The 19,864-nt window shown below is 49.4% G+C and overlaps 6 protein-coding genes across 6 annotated transcripts; 2 read left to right on the forward strand and 4 right to left on the reverse strand.

The window, feature by feature from the left end:
* Positions 1-1,213: 1,213 nt before the first annotated feature.
* Positions 1,214-2,927, forward strand: GIQ15_05170 (CDP-diacylglycerol-glycerol-3-phosphate 3-phosphatidyltransferase; the record flags this gene model as incomplete). The annotated part of the gene is made up of 3 exons (XM_033552587.1): positions 1,214-1,462; positions 1,514-1,866; positions 1,928-2,927. The coding sequence occupies 3 exons, from the start codon at positions 1,214-1,216 to the stop codon at positions 2,925-2,927; spliced, it is 1,602 nt and encodes a 533-aa protein (XP_033406317.1).
* Positions 2,928-3,172: 245 nt separating this feature from the next.
* GIQ15_05171 (low-temperature viability protein ltv1) lies at positions 3,173-4,695 on the reverse strand (the record flags this gene model as incomplete). Its single annotated transcript, XM_033552588.1, has 2 exons — positions 3,173-4,595; positions 4,673-4,695. The coding sequence occupies 2 exons, from the start codon at positions 4,693-4,695 to the stop codon at positions 3,173-3,175; spliced, it is 1,446 nt and encodes a 481-aa protein (XP_033406318.1).
* A 299-nt stretch (positions 4,696-4,994) lies between these two features.
* Positions 4,995-7,109, reverse strand: GIQ15_05172 (nucleolar GTP-binding protein 2; the record flags this gene model as incomplete). The annotated part of the gene is made up of 3 exons (XM_033552589.1): positions 4,995-5,752; positions 5,972-6,404; positions 6,624-7,109. The coding sequence occupies 3 exons, from the start codon at positions 7,107-7,109 to the stop codon at positions 4,995-4,997; spliced, it is 1,677 nt and encodes a 558-aa protein (XP_033406319.1).
* Positions 7,110-8,818: 1,709 nt separating this feature from the next.
* GIQ15_05173 (regulatory protein) lies at positions 8,819-11,643 on the reverse strand (the record flags this gene model as incomplete). The annotated part of the gene is made up of 3 exons (XM_033552590.1): positions 8,819-11,297; positions 11,361-11,415; positions 11,487-11,643. 3 exons carry the CDS (start codon positions 11,641-11,643, stop codon positions 8,819-8,821), a joined length of 2,691 nt encoding a protein of 896 aa, XP_033406320.1.
* A 917-nt stretch (positions 11,644-12,560) lies between these two features.
* GIQ15_05174 (MAP kinase kinase kinase Ste11/SteC) lies at positions 12,561-15,481 on the forward strand (the record flags this gene model as incomplete). The annotated part of the gene is made up of 4 exons (XM_033552591.1): positions 12,561-12,751; positions 12,806-12,879; positions 12,926-13,077; positions 13,127-15,481. The coding sequence occupies 4 exons, from the start codon at positions 12,561-12,563 to the stop codon at positions 15,479-15,481; spliced, it is 2,772 nt and encodes a 923-aa protein (XP_033406321.1).
* Positions 15,482-16,294: 813 nt separating this feature from the next.
* GIQ15_05175 (uncharacterized protein) lies at positions 16,295-17,461 on the reverse strand (the record flags this gene model as incomplete). Its single annotated transcript, XM_033552592.1, has 3 exons — positions 16,295-16,418; positions 16,476-17,168; positions 17,226-17,461. 3 exons carry the CDS (start codon positions 17,459-17,461, stop codon positions 16,295-16,297), a joined length of 1,053 nt encoding a protein of 350 aa, XP_033406322.1.
* Positions 17,462-19,864: the final 2,403 nt, after the last annotated feature.

Here is a 19,864-nt window from a genome sequence, read left to right on the forward strand (position 1 = left end):
CCGAATAGCTCATCTTCTTATATACAAATTTGTCCAAACAGGACCTCAGAATTGAGTCTAAGTGGTATTCTTCGAAACAAATACCCGAAGTTTAGAATAAAGGAGCGCTATTTAACGCAGGCTCCCTTACCGAGGGGCGGCAACTGGCTCCCATGCGGAGTATTTTGGCTTGACACTACGAATATCGAAGGTGTTAGCGTTGGAGGGTCAATAAGAGGAACCATATGGTGACCCACGTTGAATATGGCTTGTACGCAGCTCGAGTCATGGTCATATTAGGCCTATGCTCTGGAGTTTCCCATTTTCGTACACCGGTTTGGATAATCGCATCTTGCGTTGGTGGCTTGTCAACCATGTACGAGATCCAAGCGTGCCTATATCAATGTCGAGTGAGAAATTGAATCTTTAACCCTGCAACGGACGTAATTTTTCGTCGCAATTGCAGCTCGTAAATCGGAATCAGGAAACTAACCAGCCAGGATCGATATGCGAAGCGTCGAGATCTTTATCCTTGTAATCGACCCAGCGCGTTCGAACTAAACCGTGTGTCAACACCCTCATCACTCCTTATCAAAGGTAATAAATAACGTACGAGGCAATTCTTCGTTGTTTTCGAAATATTTGTTTCCGTATCGATCGATCGCTATGAGGGTACCGGCTTTGGTATCACCTATGTTCGACTTCCGTTAGCAATACTCGCAGACAGCTGGACGCCGTAAACATACCGATATACTATAAAACAGAACAGACATGACTTTAGTGTCTGCGCTTCCTATACCACGAATCTCCATCCCCCGTGGCCGCCATTTCGCACCGACGGATGTCAACTTACGTGAAGTTGGTGACCATAGTCCTGCACCAAACCAATTAGCCCACGAACAGTTTTGGGTTTGATTTGAGATGATACGTACCTTGATTCCAACCTTCCACAAGTTCCGCAACGTCCTAGAAATGGTCGACATGGTGACGGCGGACGGTGTCGTTCCCTTGAGTTGCTCGCTATCGTTGAAGTCGAAGTTCCGGCTTGTTTCGCTGTGGTCGTTCTTGACGCCCCGAAAACGGTTTAGCGCCACCATCGTCTGGATGTAGATAAGATAAAATTGTTTACGGCTTCACTTTCTACGCTCTGCTTTTACTTGCCCTCCAACTGCGAGGATCGTTCATAGACAAGTGGTATAGGCCCTGGAATGCGATTCTTGGGGTGACAGAAACAATGATAAAACGCATTGGAGGGCGTACCCTCCAGAACTGTACCCGGAGATGTTCAACACATACCACCAGCTACATCTCCCCCGTCCGCAAGTTTTCCTCTACTTCAGCTCCGACCGCCAGCTATACAAGCTCATCGTCACCCATTGGCAGTCTCACAGTGGAGCTGGATCGAATTGCGCCTAAGTTTGAGGTGAAAGCGTCCAATATCCAGATCTTAAACTCCCCAGCTGCGTTCTATGAGACTTTGAAGGTAAGGGTTCCAATGCAAAAGATTGAGAAAGCGTAGTTAATAAATTAGTAGGACAAAATACGGAGTGCAAAACGAAGGGTCTACCTCTCAACCCTGTATATCGGCAAAACAGAACATGAGCTTCTTTCGGTCTTAAACGAGGCACTCCGCCAGAACCCGGACTTAAAGGTATCAATTCTGACAGACGCCTTACGCGGGACACGCGAGTCACCGAATCCCTCGTCCGCTTCTCTCTTAGCGTCCTTGGTCGAGGAACATGGACCAGAGCGGGTTGAAATAAGGATGTTCCATACTCCTAACCTGGTTGGAATGAGGAAAAAACACATACCGAAACGAATAAATGAAGGATGGGGCCTTCAGCACATGAAGCTTTACGGAGTGGATGATGAGATAATTCTTTCCGGGTATGTCTCTATCTTCTATACTCCTCAGTGCTCATCTTCCTGACATGTCTTCTTGAAACAGGGCCAACCTTTCAAATGACTATTTTACAAATCGACTCGATCGATATCATGTTTTCCAGTCGACAGAACTAGCAGAGTACTACTCACAGATCCATCATGCTATCTGTAAATTCAGTTTCCAGGTCCTGCCCGATACAAAGAGCAAGCAGGGGTACATTTTGAATTGGCCTGCTACAAATAGCGGGCCATCCCCTTTGGATGACCCTAAAGATTTTATATCGGCAGCATCAATCACACTGTCAAAATTAATACAGCCATCGAAATCCCACACTGTCTCTGCGTCGATACCCGAAAATCAAACATACGTATATCCTGTTGCCCAATTCACACCGCTATTGAAGCCGGACCAATCAACAGAATTTCCGGCTGTTACAAGCGTTCTCAGCGCCCTTGCTAGTAATCCAGCACTAAAAAATTCTCGTTGGCTGTTCACGGCAGGCTATTTCAATATGCACCCTGTTCTATCATCTCTCCTGATCTCCAGCACTACACCTTCTCCTGATTCCCCAAGTAATCAGGGGACAGTCCTCACAGCCTCCCCATGGGCAAATGGATTTTATGGGTCTCCAGGTGTCTCGGGGATGCTGCCGGCAGCATACACTCACCTTTCTGCCAGATTCCTAGACCGAGTTGCAGAAGCCCAGAGAACAAATTCAATTCAACTAAAGGAGTGGCGTAGAGGAACTGTGAACGAGCCTGATGGCTGGACATATCATGCTAAGGGGTTATGGGTAACGCTCCCGGATGAAAAATACCCCAGCCTCACTTTCGTGGGAAGCAGCAATTATACGAAGAGAAGTTATGGACTTGATTTAGAAGTTGGTGCTGTTGTAGTGACTACAGACAACAGCTTGAAAGAACGGCTGGGTCAAGAAACAGAGTGGTTGCAGAAGGACTCCAAACCCATTTCGAGAGAAGACCTCAGGAGAGTCGAACGAAGAGTTAGTTGGAATGTTCGCCTCGCCATGTGGATTGTAGAGCGAGTGGGCGGCGCCCTATGAACAATCTATCCCCAAACCTGTATAATATGTAATCTAATAGACATATGTATCGACGTACTTAAATCATATAGCGTGTATAGAGATCCTATATCGTTTCAATTATAGCCGGAAGACCTTCACTTTCATATCATGAGTATCATCCTCTATTTCCCGTTACAGTGTATATAAACGAACTCCAGATACTTTTGTTTCAAGAATCAACGCTCAACTCCAACAAACCCATCCGTAAATGAAACATTAACACATTAAACCTTCCCAAAGGCGTTGGTGGAGAGCCTAGGTGGTCCAAGGCCTTTCCTAACCTCATCCAACATCTTGATGCCAATAACCTCGTTTCCGTTCTTCCCTCGTCTACCCTGTGCGCCCTTGCGTTTGGCATGAACTCGTCGGTCATCCCATTTATCTAAAAATCCATCCATGACGTCGTTGAAGTCCGAACGAAGTGGCATGCCTCCGCCCTGTGAGACCAGGCTTGGAGCCTGTGAAAGTTTGGAATATCGTGAAAGCCCACTGACGACGGACATGTCATCAGCCATGCTTGATCCTTCATATTCCTCCCCTTCTTCATCCAGAGCGTACAGGGCTTCCATTCTTTCAAACCGATCGTCGAGAAGTCTGTGTCCATCTGTCCTCGCGAGTGAAGAGGAAGTCATCGAATATGCGGACGGGTTAGTTTGAGCGCCCTTGCGTTTCTTTTTCCTAATTGGGGTTCCTCCAAGCGTAAACAAAGTTGATGCTGTAGTGCGGTGTTCTGAAGCATTTTCACCACCATCAGCCGTAGGCTTGTTTCCTTTCACTTCTTTTTTATATTTGGCAAAATCTCGTAGCCAGTCTCCCTCATGTTCCTCCATGTCTGGAATTTGGTCGTCATTTGGTGGTTGAGAAGATTTGACTGAACCTGACGAGTTATCTGGTATACCGGACGATTGGCCAGTAGTGGAATTGTCGTGCTGAACAGGTGCCTTTTCTGTTGCGTCTGACTCCCACCCTTCGTCATCGTCTTCAATATATGTATCCCTCCACTCATCAGGGTCAACCTCTGCGTCATGACCACCGGAAACAAGGCTTTCAAAGATATCGTCTTCACATTCCTCATCAACGTATGCATCATCCTCTAGCGCCTCCAGGGCCTCTCTCAGTCGGGGGTCCATCCCCGGCTGGAAACCCGCAATCGCATCTGGTATATCTTGTTGGTCTTGGTAAGTGGCCCTACGCACATATGACGAAGCAGTTGACTGGAAATCATCGCCAGCACCACTGTAAATGGACCCCTCTGGCCCATCGCCATCAAGTGAAACTTCCCTCAACGCATCTTCAAGTTTCATGCCCTTCTTCCCTTTACCCTTCGATTTCGCCTCAACAAAGTGGGTGTCTCCAACGCCTTCTCCTAGCCCGCGCAAATGTTGCATGTAATCATACTTGGTATCGTCGTAGAAAATGCCATAATTCGCCGCCTCTCCTTCATTTTTTCGAGTGGCTGAGCTGAATTCCTTGTCTAGGTCACGAAGCGTTCCAGTTTCTCGTTTTGATGAGGACGATGTGGTACTAGCGGTCGGACCAGGCCCTCCGACTACATGGAGGATCCTGTCTTCTGCCTCGGGGTCGTGTATTAGCGGGTCATGTTGAGATCTGTGAAAGAGCTGGTATTTTGTTGCGGATTTTTTATCACTGGAAAATGTGTGCGACACGAGTTAGCGATTCAGCGTCCACAAGAATTGGGAACGAGTTATAAGGGAGATACATACATCCACTGCTTCGTTGGAGGCATCGTGACTTCGCGATCTAGAGTGTGAATTCCCTAGTTTAACTGGTTTCGGTGAGAAGTGAAGCCGGAGATGCTGCTTTTCGCGTTGTAAATGCGGGCCACATTCAGAATATTTTAGATAAGGTCACGTGGATAACCCGATAAGCGATAAGCTTCGAGCCTTACGCGATAACAAAAAAGGGGAAGTTTTTTACATGGGAAAAGTTGAGATAGATGGAAGAAATGAATTCGCAGGTGGCATAAACAACATGATACCTTTCCTAAATGCAGGGCCATATATGAACACATAAAGTCGTAACAGTTCACTCATCGTCTGCCAAAAAGCTGTTTCCCTTCTGCCTTGTCTTGACCTTTCTATTCCCCTTGAAATGCTTCTTTCCCGGCCCCCTTACTTCAGACACATCTATATTCTTCTCCAACGCAATGAGAGTCCTCTGCTTGCGACCGGTGATTTCCTTTACCTTGCCCGCCTCTTTACCCACTTCCGTATACTTATAGCTAAACGGCATCTTAAGGTGTCCTGCTGATCCGGAACCGCCAGGACCAAAGAAACCCTTGTCAAGCTTCTTTGAGCGAGCACCTTGGATTAATCCAGGTGCGGTAGCTGAAGATTGCGAAGTAGTGATGTCTGATTTTAAATCAAAATCATCATTTATTCCATCGACTGATTCGCCGTTACCGGCCAATGCCGCAGCGTGCTCTCTTAGCATCGCCTCCTTCCTTCGTGCGGGGAGATGAGCCATGTCATATAACCCTTCGTTGAACGCCAGTTCATAGTCTGTACGTTCTTGCGTATCTGTGAAAGGAGGGTCCCTTGGCGGAGGATGGCAGAAGAGAAGTTTTCCATTGACATAATCCTTCAATACGTATCTTGCGGCGCGAGATTCATCTGGCTGTCCCAATCCTGTCGTCGCAAATCCACGAGCACGGGCATATGCGCGAAGAATCTCTGATGCGGTCGGGGTTCCTGTCCCTCCCTCCTCAAGGGGTCGGATAGGGATCTTGATTCCGTACACTGCCTCGAGGAAGTGAAGCGGAACCCTCTGGGCCACGAGTCCGGCTGGGCCGGTGTACTCGCGTAGTTGATCAATAGGGAGGACACCGTTAACGACAAGGTCCGCTTTCGTGGTGGCAAAGTTAGGGAAAACCAGACCAGGGCAATCACAAAGCATGATCTTAGGCGTTAGGTATAGGGTTTGGAAATGCTTCGTTTTTCCAGGAGTTGCAGAAACAGACACTTTCTTCGAGCCGAGAAGCGCGTTTATAGTACTGGATTTACCAACGTTGGGGTATCCGACAAGACCAATGGTGGTAACGTCCTTGCTTCTCTCATCGTTAGGATCACGGGGAGGAGCAGCAGACATGAATAATGCCTCCAGCTCACCCACGGTGATGATTTCAGTTCTCTTTGGTCCTGGCTCTTGTGGAAGAGGTAAACCACCACCATCGTCATCGTCCGAGTCATCTTCATCCTCGACCTCTTCAGCACTTGAACCTTCTTCTGAGTCTTCTTCCGAATCTTCAATGCGCGCTTTTCTCGTTCGCTCGGCCAGCGCCACTTCATCTTCATCTTCATCCTCTTCCTCATCTTCTTCCTCCGATCCTTCGCTACCATTTTGCTCGTTCGCCTCATTAATCTCCTTCGCTAAAGCAGCGGAAAAGAACTTGTAAGATATGTTGTGTTCCTCAAAATAATCTGCCCATGCCTCCCTCTGTTTCAGTGTCATCATATCTGCCTTATTCACCAAAAGCAAATTCCTCTTCTTCGGGCTCACTTCCTTGACGTATTTTTCCAAGTCTTCAGATCGAAAGAGAAGTGGGTTCCTCGCGTCCACGATTTGCACGACAAGGTCGGATCGCTCAATGACTCTCCATAGCTGTCTCCAAACCTCCAAATTTCGCTCGAACGGCGTCATCAATATGTCCTGAACCTCCTGTAGCTCTGCAAGCCCCCTCCTCCATTCTAGGAAGTTTTCTCGTTCCATCGCATCGAGTTCGTGGCGTGTGGTTTTTTCATTCCACTTGGGACGTCGGGGGACTGTTAAGCGAGCACGATTCTTCTGGTGTTTTCTGATAGCGTTTCTCTCGTCCGCGGCTGAAAGGAGGTAAGGGTTCTTCTGATCCTGATGTATGATCTTGACATTATTCATCTTTTCGGCTGTGAAATCTGTGCCTGCAAGTTCGGCTGTACTCAGGAACTCGTCGAGAGCAGCCTGCTCTGTGATACTGCGCATCTTCACCCATGATGCCTCCTCGGAAGGGTTTGTGATGTAGGTCTCGCCGTCGGTGCCCTTTCTCTGAATAGCAGCAGCATTGTGAGATACTTTCTTGCGATCCGCGCCTTTTCCCTTGCCGAATCTATCGTTCATCAAACTGTTCCCCAACCCCACCGAATTTTTTGATTTGGCCAACACCATGGCTGCAGATATAAGGGAAACAATCTATATTCAATACTAAAATGTAGCATAAAACGCCCCTGAATGAGTTGAGTGGGATGAATAGATGGCGGGGCAAAGAGCGATGGAATAAAATTTCTATGATAACCGGAAAAAAATACAGCGATAAGCTCGCTTATTAATCTTGCTTATCAACTCCCCCTTATTGCCACTTTCGGACATCAACTTCACTTCTTCATAAAAAAAAAACGATAGAAAAACGATAGAAACACGATAGAAACTGGCCTTTATGTTGAATGGATACTAATCTATAGATCCGACCTGAGAGGACTTGCATAAAGATGTCTGCTTAACTCGATGAGAGCACGCGAGAGGCTTGAACCCCAGACTAAACACTGCATGCATAGCTGCAACGTCCAACATACCGACAAAGATCGTTGCTGGTACCAATTGGAATATCATCCCACCACAGTGCATATCTCGGCCGCTCACCGCTCCGGTTAACAAGCAACAGGTTCAAACATGGCGAAACGAACCTGGGAAGATTCCACTCCCGAAAGATCAGACTTGAATCATACCTCATCGGCCGCAACAATGGTATCTACAAGCCCGCCATCACGGAATAAATATCCTCACATGGATAACACTGCGTTGTCCGACGGTGCAGATCATGCAGTGATGCGCTGCTCGTTACCGCCGCACAGAGGAGAGCTGTCGTTTCCGACGTACGAAGAGTATGAATCGCACTACATGCAGACACACGTCAACCGGTGTTCGGAATGCAGGAAGAATTTCCCATCTGATCTGTTTCTGACTCGACATATCGAAGAGAATCATGATCCGGTTATGGAAGAGAGGAAAGAAAGAGGGGAGAAAACTGTACTTTTTCATCCTCATCTCGTCCGTTCATTTCTCCTACTGCTTATACTAATTTACTGGCCAGTTCGGCTGTTTCGTTGAAGGATGTGATCGTAGATGTTCCACTCCGCAGAAACGACGGTTACATTTAATAGATAAACATTGCTTTCCGAGGGTAGGGACCATTTTACCGCTTTTTATACATCTAACCTTAACGTTGACGTTCAATGATATACTAATCCCTCTCTCCAGGGATATAACTTCTACATTGTAAACGATGGCATCGACAAGTATAGCTCTATGCTCAGATCTAGCATGACCATGCATCGACGACGGTTCTCTCTCGAAACAGGTAGTATTAATCCTAAGAGTAATGCTGTTTCGTCACCACCTACAACTCCGCAGAAACGCCGGAATCATTCTATCGCGAATAAGGACCAGGACGCATCACCTACGCAGATATCTAGGGGAACAGCGGTGCATGCAGGTCGGATGGATAGGGGTAAATCTGGCGTTAGGGGTGGTACCGACGATGACGATCTAGCAGGCCTTACACAGTCCATGTCAGCACTGAAATTCGTGCCTCACAGCGTGACTATGCGAATACAGTCTCAGAAAGACAAGACTTGATGATTTCTAGCGATATATTTTTGAGTATACATTTTTCATAGCGTTGATTTTTTGAATAGCGTGTTTATTTGACGGGGTAGATAGAGGGTATAAATGACCAATGCATAACCAAGCCGAACCTATAACGATCCTATGTCGTTACTCTAAAAAACGAAAAATAATAGAAACAGATAGAATAGTATAATAAAGAGATATAGAAGTGAAACGCTTATCCAAAAATGCAGTGTCTATGACAATGTATATCATACGTCAAGCAAATCGGCATATATCTCTAAGCTGGCGCCTATAAGGTCGACGATAGGCCAGCTCGTGTTCCCCTTGAACGTCCTCGACCAGACACGCACAACGGCAACGCTAAGTTGCCTCATCATGGCCGGATCATTAATTAGATCAGCCTCTGTAGCCGCGCTGATCGATGCAGACATGTCAGTTTCATCCATCATGCTCTTTACCCATAGTAGGAGCTTGCGTTCATGTTCTGATAGCTGCTGATCATGTTGGGTGCCGGGTATAGACAGCAGCCAGCGAGAGAGCAAGAAAGCGCATTCCAAACTGCATATTGAGTGTTGAATGGACCAGAAGAAGGAGTGGGTGCGGGCTACGAAGTCGATGCCTAGACGGACGGGGATGGATAGGGCGTGCGCCGAGTGGAGGAGAGCCATTATCAGGCGTGAACTGCGTACGAGCGGTGGGGAGTCGTTGAGTGCCTGGGCTATCTGTACGGGATCCTGGGAGACGAGTCGTCGACATGGTCCGAGGTCTAAATGGAGGCGTATATATGCTAGTCCTAGCAGGGCGGTGGATGTGAATGCAATGGGCCCCGCGGGATTCTGGGGATCGATGCTGGACTCCGGTGTTTGGCGCCATCCGCGTTTCCAGGCACTGAGGGAGTTGCCCATCACGGCCAGGTCGTCGGGCCGGAGGCTGGTTCCTGGCATTGATGGGGCGGAGAGGCAGAGCTGTCGTGCAAAGAAGATCTGTTGGATGATGGCGTGGATGAGGACGTAGTTACCCAGTGGAGATACGGGGATGGATGGCGTGGTTGTGGCTGCAATGGACCCCTTTGTGAATAGTTTTGCTAGGACTTCCTGGAACGAAGAAGGGGTGTTGTCTGATGCCGTGCGGGGACGGTGTACACGGCGCCACTGGCCAGACGTCGTGGCCTTCCATTCATCGGCAGACGCGGGCATGTTGAGGTTCAGCTCAGAGTTGAGGATTAAAGGGGGTATATTATACATTATGGAATGGAGGTTGAAGAAGCAGTAGACGACAAGTTTGGTGCGCCTATCAGCCTCCTGCCTGGACCAGTCTGCCCATGAGAGTGTCTCTGGTGAGACGGAAGCCGGCTGCTCGTTGAGGCCATGGTCCCGCACAAGTCGGGCCAGCGTGCTCTGCAGGGCCAGCATGTCTCGCAGTATATCCGGATGGCTCTCCCAGGAGGCGAATATGGTGAGTAAGAGGAACGTGCGTATGATCTCCATTTGTGCTTCGGCGTCCTCGCCCGGTAACGAAGTGTTGTCCATGATCTGCATGAACTGCTGCGGGAACGGACTGCTTCCCGGGTTCGAGACTGAAGACGACGCTCGCGGGGTATTTTGCATGACCGAGTTGGGAGGCGGTGCTATCCCCCAGTGCGGTTGAGGGACACGCCTTGAATCCCGACGCCGGAGCCGTTCAAGCAAGATGGCCTTTGCAGCGTGGAAGAGCTCTATACCTCTGTTGTTTTCAAACCTGTAATGGGAGCCTGCGGCAGCCAGTGCGAGGGTCAGCTCTGGCGGACATCTGGCTATCGAGAGAGTAGGGACGTGAATAAATGGAAGATGCTCGTTGAGACCACTGATATAGCCAGCCATGTAGCGGGACAAGGCATGTCTGGAAGGCCGCGCAAACCCCTTTGATAATACATGAGCAAAGTCTTCCAGCCGAGCGGTGAACAACTGGTGTTCCTGGGTCGATATGTCCCATGCCGGCCTCGGCTGTGAGTTGTGCTCAGAGGCACCACCGGCATCCGAATCCTGAGCTTCCGGCTGTAGAGAGGGCAACCTGGATCCGAAGTTTGAAAAAGAAGGGGCTTCATCTGCCGTGGCAGCGTTGTTATTCCGCGAGTCTATATCCTGGCCAAACCTGGAACTGGCAAACGGCTGCTGTTTGGTATCTAGTGTCGGCAGTGGGTTTGATAACAGCTGCTGCTGCTGCTCCGTCTCCACCGAGTTGAACAGGCCCGAGTCCCAGTCGGAGGATAGCCCGACACTCTCGAGAAAGGTGGTAAAGTCCTGCACCGGATCTCCCAGATCAGCCAAATCGATGATTGACGGCTCGACGCCGTAGTTCTCTGAGATGGGCCGCTCGTACACTGGAGCTGGTTTCCTAGCCGGCTGACCTAGATCCTGGCCATGGCCGTGGCTGTGACTTTGCTGAGCCTGGGCCTGGGCCTGAGCTTGGCCCTGGCCCTCGAGAGCAACATGGCTGGCAGCGTGGGAGAGCAGGTTCAGGTCGTAACCCCAGGACGGGTTCAGCTGCGTGTGGTCTGCCCCTATATCAGCTCCCACGGCCGGAACCTGTAAGGGCGGCTGCGGCTGTGGCAGCAAGGGCACGGCAGCCACCACGGCAGCAGCAGCGTCCACGGCGGCGGTAGAGGGCGCGGCCGCTCGCTTCTCTCCCCTGCCGGCCGCACTCGCCTCTGCCGGATGCACCAGGCGCTCATGGCGGACAAGCAGGTCACTTCACACCATCAGCACGATACCAACAAGATAAAAAAAAGACTAAACAAAGGGGAGAAAAGACCTCCGCGCAAACGACTTGAAGCATATGTCACAGGTAAACGGCTTCTCCTTTGTGTCTATAAAGTTGACAGGTTAGAGTAAAGAGCAGAGAGTAAAAGGAGATGCAGGGGCAAGGGGTCAACTCAACGGGTGCGGAGATGCCGTTGGAGATGCTCGAGACGGGCAAAGGGCCGGTTGCAGTGCTCGCAGGTCAGCGACTTGCGGGTGGCCGTCGCCCTCTTCTTCCTGGGCCGCGCAGGCGACGCTGCAGCAGAGCCAGAGCCAGCATCGGTGCCGTCATCCATCGCTGCTCTGTTTCCTGACGTCCTGAAGATGCGACTTTTGCTCGTTTTCTACGACTTTGGCGAAGGATGAGGGGTGCGGGGTGCTTAGTCATTCATTGGAGACTCCATGGCCGATAGAAGCAGGTAATATATATGATAATATGTAGGTAGATGTAGATAGATGTAGACGCAGATGTAGATGATGTAGATGTAGGTGTAGGTGGTGTAGATGCAGATGTAGAGGGAGAGGTGTAGGTGTAGTAGATGTAGATACCTCGACGCCCTATATCAACACCACATCAACAACAACATCAACATCATCACATCAGCATCATCGTCAAGACAGATAATAGAGGAGATAGTACGTGGCAAGGCTCCCTGGTCCCGTCGCAAACACGAACTAGACGATCGCGGCGCCCCTGGAGGTTTCAGCTTCTCACCGCAGCACGGCACGCAGACCTCGGTGTCTCCTATCGCTATTATAAGAATCACCCTATCCCTGCTCTCCTTTTCTCTTCTCCTGTCTCTCCTCTTCTAGTCTCTTCTAGTCTTCTCCTTTATATGTTCTATATGTTCTATATCTTCTATATCTTATGTTCTTATGTAGAAGTAGAAGTTCCAGCTCGGAGACGCGCTAACCCCATCGGGCGCTGAATCAGGCCGCGGAACGCCTTGCTCGCTCTACTCTACATCTACTTTACATCTACTCTACTTTATATCTTATATATATTCCATCTTACATCTTGATTATCGGACAAGACAGGGCGAGGAGTACATAGACCCTGCTCTTAGTCGACAACCCTGCTCTAGGCCGGCCCAGGGTAGCACCGAGCGACGACCGGCCTTCTCGACCGTCCCGCCAAAATGCGATTTTAGACACCATCACCATCACCACCACCACATCATACAGTCTCATACATTCCACAAGCAGGAAGACGATGCTGACCTCCCAGCCTGCTCCCTACGCTCAGGCGTTCCCAATGGCCCCCCAGCAGTCCGCCATGTCCGCCTCCTACGCAAACCTGCCGCTCCAGAAGCCCGCCAACGGAGTCGCGTCCAGGGAGAACCTCTTCACCAGCCCGACCGAGTCTGAGTTCTCCGAGGGTGCAGACCAGCTCGATCCCATCAGGTGCGTCTCTACTGTAGATATGGTGTCTATACATCGCTAATAGCAGTGGCGTAGGTCGTGGGACGAGAAGAAGGTCGGCGAGTGGCTGCATAGCATACGGTGTGGACAGTATGAACCCGTCTTCAAAGGTAGGTCCTCTTTCTCCTTACTCTAGATCACGACTGACGGGTGCAGCAAACCACTTCACGGGGGACAATCTCCTCGACTGTGACCAGAAGATACTGCAGGAGATGGGCATCAAAAAGGTCGGAGACAGAGTACGCATCTACGTGGCAGTCAAACAGCTGCGCAACCGCACCCTGTCGTACCGCAAAAAGAGAAACAGGGTATGCTCTCTACTTAATATATATGTATGTATGTGTACTGACAAGACAGGACTCGCTGGCTGCCCTGGACTCGGCACGGTACACTCCGCCATCCTCAGAGTCGTCTCGCCCGTCAAATCCACGATACCACCCCTCCGGTCGACAGTGGTCACGCAATGAGCCTTCTTCTCACAGCTACGGTGCAAAGCCGTCGTCTCGGCCTACTTCTCCCCTGACCGAGGCAGACCGCCAGATCCGATCCTTCCGGTACAATGGGGCCAGCCCGATGGAGTCCATTCGCCGTGAGCAGGGCCCCAATTACTTCAGCTACTCTCACTCAAACTCCAGCACCTCACGGCACACAACTTCCTCCAACGACCCCTCACAGGCACCCAGGACGGTGGCCCATGTCAGGCAGAATCCCAGCAACGATGGGCTGACCATAAGCTCCCTACCGAGCCACTCGCCCGTCATCAGAGTGATACATACGGGTGGACAGACCAAGGCACTCAACATAAAACAGTGCAAGACTGCAGATGATATAATGGTCTGCGTTCTCAAGAAACTTCTCCTTCCCGAGAGCCATTATAAGAATTACTGTTTCTACGTTCTGGACGGGCTGGATCCCAATCCGGCAAACTGCAGGCGGATATCCGACATTGAGCTCTTGCAGATATGCGATGGCTCCAACAGGTCTGAACGCGGCCGGCTCATCTTGAGGAATATACATGCCGGCGAGCCAGACCTGGATGAACTCGAACTCGCCGCGCGACTGGCCACGGACGAGAGCCAGGTTGCTCACATGAACGCCATGAATACGACCAACTTGAGGAACCAGATCAAACTACAGAAACTGACGGGAGAGTCCTGGGACCATCTGCGGCAGCCCATGTCGCCCATTACGGCCACCGATCGTTCTCGAGATGACCATCGTAGACTGCCACATACGCCATCTGACACTACAGATCGCGACCAGGGCACAAAACTACGTTCATTCTTCGGTGCCCGTCCTCCAAGCGAGATGATCATCCATGAATTGACCTCTTACTTCCCAAGTCACCAGAAGGAGGACATTGAAAAGACCATGCGTCTGTCTGTGCGAAGGTCGCAGCGCATGAGTCGGGCCGCAAGTCGGCTGTCTGTCATGAGCGGCGTCAGTCTGGCATCAAGTATGAAGGATGCTCCGCCAATTCCCAGCATCGCAGACGCATGGCTGTCTGCGGGCGCGGCATCCAACCCTCCCTCGCGAGCTGGTGGTGGGCGACCCTTATCTGTATCCAGGTTCAACCTGCCCCAGGCTTCGTTCCGAGACTCGATTGCTTCCTCGGCTCTGGAGCCATTGCAAGAAGAGTCGCCAATCCAGGATAATCGCAAGTCCTACGTCTCGTTTGATGAAAGCTCCGATCACCCGATCATTGAAGAGCCAGAACGACAGACCTTCCTGGACGAGACGCTGAGCGTCACCGCGACCGATGGCGGCGGATCGATGAACGAGCGCCTGAGCATGATTGTAGCAGAGGACGGCGACGAGGTAGACGATGGACTAGCTGATTTCCTTGCTGGTAACAACTTCGGCAACAAGAACTGGATGAAGGGATCCTTGATCGGTGAAGGCTCCTTTGGCAGCGTCTTCCTTGCTCTGCACTCCGTCACTGGTGAACTCATGGCCGTCAAACAAGTCGAGCTTCCATCTGCTACAAAGGGCACCGAATTCGACCAAAAGAAGAACCTCATGGTCACCGCCCTCAAGCACGAAATTGGTCTCCTACAGGGCCTACAGCATGAAAATATCGTACAATACCTAGGCACCTCGACAGACGACCAGTACCTGAACATTTTCCTCGAGTACGTTCCTGGAGGCTCCATCGCAACAATGCTAAAACAATATAACACCTTCCAAGAACCGCTCATCAGGAATTTTGTCCGTCAAATCCTAGCGGGCCTCGAATACCTACATTCCCGCGACATTATACATCGCGACATCAAGGGCGCTAACGTCCTAGTCGATAACAAAGGAGGCATTAAAATTTCTGATTTCGGTATCTCTAAGCGCGTCGAGGCATCCACCATGCTCGGATCCGGCGCAAAGGGTCCATCAAACCATCTCCACCGTCCCTCCTTGCAAGGAAGCGTGTACTGGATGGCTCCCGAAGTCGTGCGTCAAACAGCCCATACCAAAAAGGCAGACATCTGGAGTCTAGGCTGTCTCGTCGTCGAGATGTTTATCGGCGTCCACCCGTTCCCAGACTGCAGTCAGCTACAAGCCATTTTTGCCATCGGCAATAACCAAGCAAGACCACCTCCGCCTGAAAATGCGAGCAAAGAAGCCATGGCCTTCTTAGACATGACGTTTGAAATCGATCACGAGAAACGTCCTAGCGCAGATGAGTTGTTGACCAACCCGTTCCTAGAAACGATTGCTTGATGTGACGTTTCCATCATTTCCCCATTTACCACCTACCACCTTATTTCCTGGTATCAATCTATCTGCATCACCATCTATCTAACCTTGTCGACATTTACATATGCTGGTCTTTCAAAAATCTCTATCGCATCTACTTATTTGCTTTGCTTTATTTTGCGTGGCACGGGTAATCAAAATCATGAAGGCTAGAAGAAGTACCCTGGAGGATTTCGATTGTTCATCTCTTCGTCATTTCCTTTTTGTTCTCGTTTGCATGCACTCTCGACCTTTAAACAGGGCGATGTACAAATAGAGAGTCGACCTCTTCTCACCCCCCACACCACCCTTTTCATCGTTTCATCTCATATACCATGCCAGCAACGAATTTCTCATCTTGTCATGTGTGATTTGTCTGCTCTTGTCATGAAGCGAATGGATTTATAAATATGTTTGTATTTACCTAATTGTTTCGATTGGCAAGAATAGACAAAATTGAATATCTCACCCATCATATCTCTTGACTAGACATAATGACCAACGGTAATAAATACTACATCACCTATCAATCCACGTTAATAAGGCATGCGTAACCAAAATGAAATCGCTGTTTTTCTATGGGTGTATGGGTGTTATTGTACAAGAAAATGATGCGAGGGCGAGGAAGTGCTTTACAAGCCAAGGAGATAAGGGTAGTAGGTAATAGGGGTACAAGAACATATCCCTATCGCCGTCATTGATAGAGCAAGAACCATGGCGGCAATAGGGTGACGATAATATACATCTCGCCAGGTAAGACAATAAATGGTGCTATAGTGCGATTAGATGGGTCGGCATTTAGTTCGGGAGTTTCCCATTGAATGGAACGCCCAAAGCGTTAAGCAGGAGTCTCGCATCCTTGTCAGTACGGGCGGTGGTGTGAATGGTAATGTGGCAACCAGGAATCATATGTGAAGGATACCTATAGAAAGAAGATTAGTTTAGCCCAGATCAATGGCATTAAGCTCGAGATACTCACATATCATAGTTGACCTCAATTTCAGGGAACATGGCAACCATCGATGGCTCGAGACCCAGGGTAATGTTTCCACTGCCATCACCACTGGTATTCTTAACTCCCTTCCAGTCTTTAAACTTGGGCATCACGACGTCCACCAACTTGCTGAAGAAGTGCTGCATATCCTCTCCCTTCAGCTCGGCAGTGGCCGCAACATGTCTGTGGCCGGCAATCAACCCCCATTGCGGTACACCCGTTCTCGTCTTGTGCGTTCTCACCCTGACGTTTGTGATGGCCTGCAGCGCCATACCGGCTACGTGCAGATAGCCAGATCCATTCTTCACGGCACCCTTGACGTAGCTGTGAACCGTTACTCCTGAGAGTTCGGGGACATTGTTGAATGTAATTGGTTTCCTGAGCAGGCGTAAGACATCACCACCTCTGGGGCCACGGAGCGGTCGGTTCTTATGGTATGGCGAGCTGTCGTCCCAAGATCGTAGACGTTCGCGAACTGGGGGTGCTTTAAAGCCATGTGGTTTATGTACGTAACAAAGCGCGAGGATGTCGGAGGCTACGGTTGAATCAAACGTTTGTTGGACTCGAGGTAAACTGAACGGGCCCGGAACGAAGAGACGCGAGGACGGGTGTGATGGTGGTGGAGGTCTGTGAGGGTTTAGAGGACCACGGTAGTATTTTGGAGATCGATATTGGTAGCTATATTGAGGTTAGTGAGATAGCTTCTGCTGAATCAGGGTTGGTATCCAAGCTTACCGACTTCGTGGAAGTTCTTGTTTACGAGCCTGACTTCTTCCTAGCGGATCGAACTCCTTTATAAGGTCTTCTGGCGGCGGTGGAGTGGTAAAGGACGACACAGGTTCAAGGTCGTTAAGCGGCGATGATTCTGAAGAGGCATTGCGGCGGTATGCTGGGAGCTGGGAGGAGAAGGCGGGCGTAAACCTCCTGGATAGGGCCTTTGGCAGCTGTGACATCGACTCGTGAAGCGCCATCTTGTGTTTCCTCCGTTGATGCCTGGCACGAGTCCTGTTCTGCTCTCCGTCTTCGTCCTATCTCGAATTTTGCTCCAGCGAACTTCATACTGGTCACGTGTACAAAAATCTGACTAAGCGGTTCATTGGTCAGTGTTTAGTCATTCGGAAGGGATAAATATAAAGACGAAACCTATTTACTAAGCAATACAAAGGTAATGCAAAGAGTGCAATCAAAGCAAAAGAAGCAAACTTATACTTGATGACGTAATATGATGTCAAAAGTTGAACGTTTTTCTAGATGTTTATTTTATATTCTACGGTGGCACCCAACTTTGCCTTCTATGCAAATGTTTGTTGAAGTTGGAGTGACGCCAGTCCAGGTATCAAAATTTCATCAGGGATAAAGCTTTCCTTCGGCGGTACATTGATGAAGTCGGCTCAAGAGAAGAGAGCGCAGAAGGCCACTTTCGAAATGCTGGTTTAACAGTCGAGAATATATGACTGCATTCTGAGAATGAGAACACCGGCTAGGCCGCAAGAGTTCCCTTGCATTATTAAGTATCTCATTAATCCCCTTCACTAGATTTTTGGGACAACAGGTTTTGATGAGTATCAGTGTAGCGGAATGGGCCTCAACTGTTCCTGCTGATGTGATCCCTCAGCTCGCAGAACGCTGACTTTGAATTTCCCATCCGAACGCAGGGAAGGCAAAGCCCAGTGTACTCCCTCAGGTAGTTTATTGACCACTGACGGCCCTTTCTATATTCCGGTACCCTATGTTTGTAATCATATGTGCAGGCAGTACTCCGTTCATCGGGGACCGGGTCTGGAATGCTCCCTGCTTGCTCTATTGCCTTGGAGATGGTGACTAGGCCCGTTGGCCAAAGATCATGGTGGCGGAGCAATTCCAAATATGCATATGCATATTTGCTTGTCCACCCACACTTGTGGGCACACATTCCACCGTTTGTAATGCCGTCCATGAGAATATCTCCTAGTTTAAGTCTCGCAGAGTTCCTTTGTTCTTCTAGAAGGCCTGATTCGACCGGTCAGCCATAGATACTATGAGCTAGAGAAATCGACCAGAGGTCCTTACAGAATACTTTCCAGCCTATTACCGACCCGATATTTTCAGTAAAAAGAGAAATGTATGAGCCTCCGTAATCAAGTATCAAAGCTTTGGTAAGATCCCTGAAGGCTTGTGCGTTCTGGAAAGCGTATGCTGCCGCAGTTAGGTTCATTTGCTCATTAGCTTCCATGCTCCGAGAATGCAACCAAGATGCGCTCGCAAATCTTAGGGCATCAACGAAATTGTATTTATCTGCCGTGATAGCAACTTCGAGGATATCATCTGAAGCTATCATATCAGGCACCATCTCGTTTCGATGGTGTATAATAGCACAGATATACTTCATTGCCATCGCATTGTCAGCAGGTAGGGGCACCTCCGTGGACCCATCTTCGAGTAGATCACGGCCTTCTTTCCAGCTCGGGCCTAGCATAGCAGAAAACGGGGTTGAGGTTGCTTTCATGATCAGCGAGCGTACACGTAGTCTGACGTTTTCTGGCCCAACAACTAGAATAATATCACCATCCCCAGCGATGTCCACGGTTGCCCCAAGTTCACTGTTTCCAGCCATCTCAGATGTGAGAGCAACACGTCTTATAGGCAAAGTGTCGCCGTGGAGATGCATGTAGGCTGTAATGAAGGTTGATCTGTAATCATTTAATTGAATATACGCTCATTCATTCATGATAAATGTTTGCCCAAGTGTTTCCTGTTAAAACCCCACATTTTCGATTTGACGGGCCATATTTATTCCGGACATCTGACATCACTCGGCAAGAGTAATGTTTGTGTCTTTTGCTCTATGTATCGAAATCAACGGAGGAATTTATAGAACAGGCTGGGTTGGATATCCTTCAGCGTCATTTTTTGAACTACACATAGTTATGGAGTACCCTGAATAGATTATCGTCATGCAGAAACCGGCATTCTAAAGTACACCAGCTTCGAAGATGCCATTATCACCGGCCAAAGGATCAGGATGTTACGGATGTTACGGAGTACGCAAAGTCCGTTTCATGATATTGCCTCGATATCCGGAGCACTAGATACTAAGATCAAACTTGCCTCCGGTTCGCCTTATCTATAGGATTGAGTTTTGTTTACCACCTTATGCTATCATCCTACAGTGGCCATTCTGCCAGTATGAAGGGCTTATGCTATGCCTTCAACTTCACCCCTACTGACAACCCCTCGAGCATCGACTAGTTGACTGTCAGCGAGTAGCCTCCTAGTTAGACGCCGCCAAAAGCCTCCATGTCGATCGTTCTACTAGCTGGCGGGACACTCTTCCGCCGTCAACACCGCCGTTAGCAAAGCTTGCACTGACGTAGTGTTTGATACTCCTCCTCGCC

This window comes from Arthroderma uncinatum (assembly GCF_011692745.1).
Source record: "Arthroderma uncinatum strain CBS 119779 chromosome Unknown scaffold3, whole genome shotgun sequence".
Classification (NCBI taxonomy): Eukaryota; Fungi; Ascomycota; class Eurotiomycetes; order Onygenales; family Arthrodermataceae; genus Arthroderma; species Arthroderma uncinatum.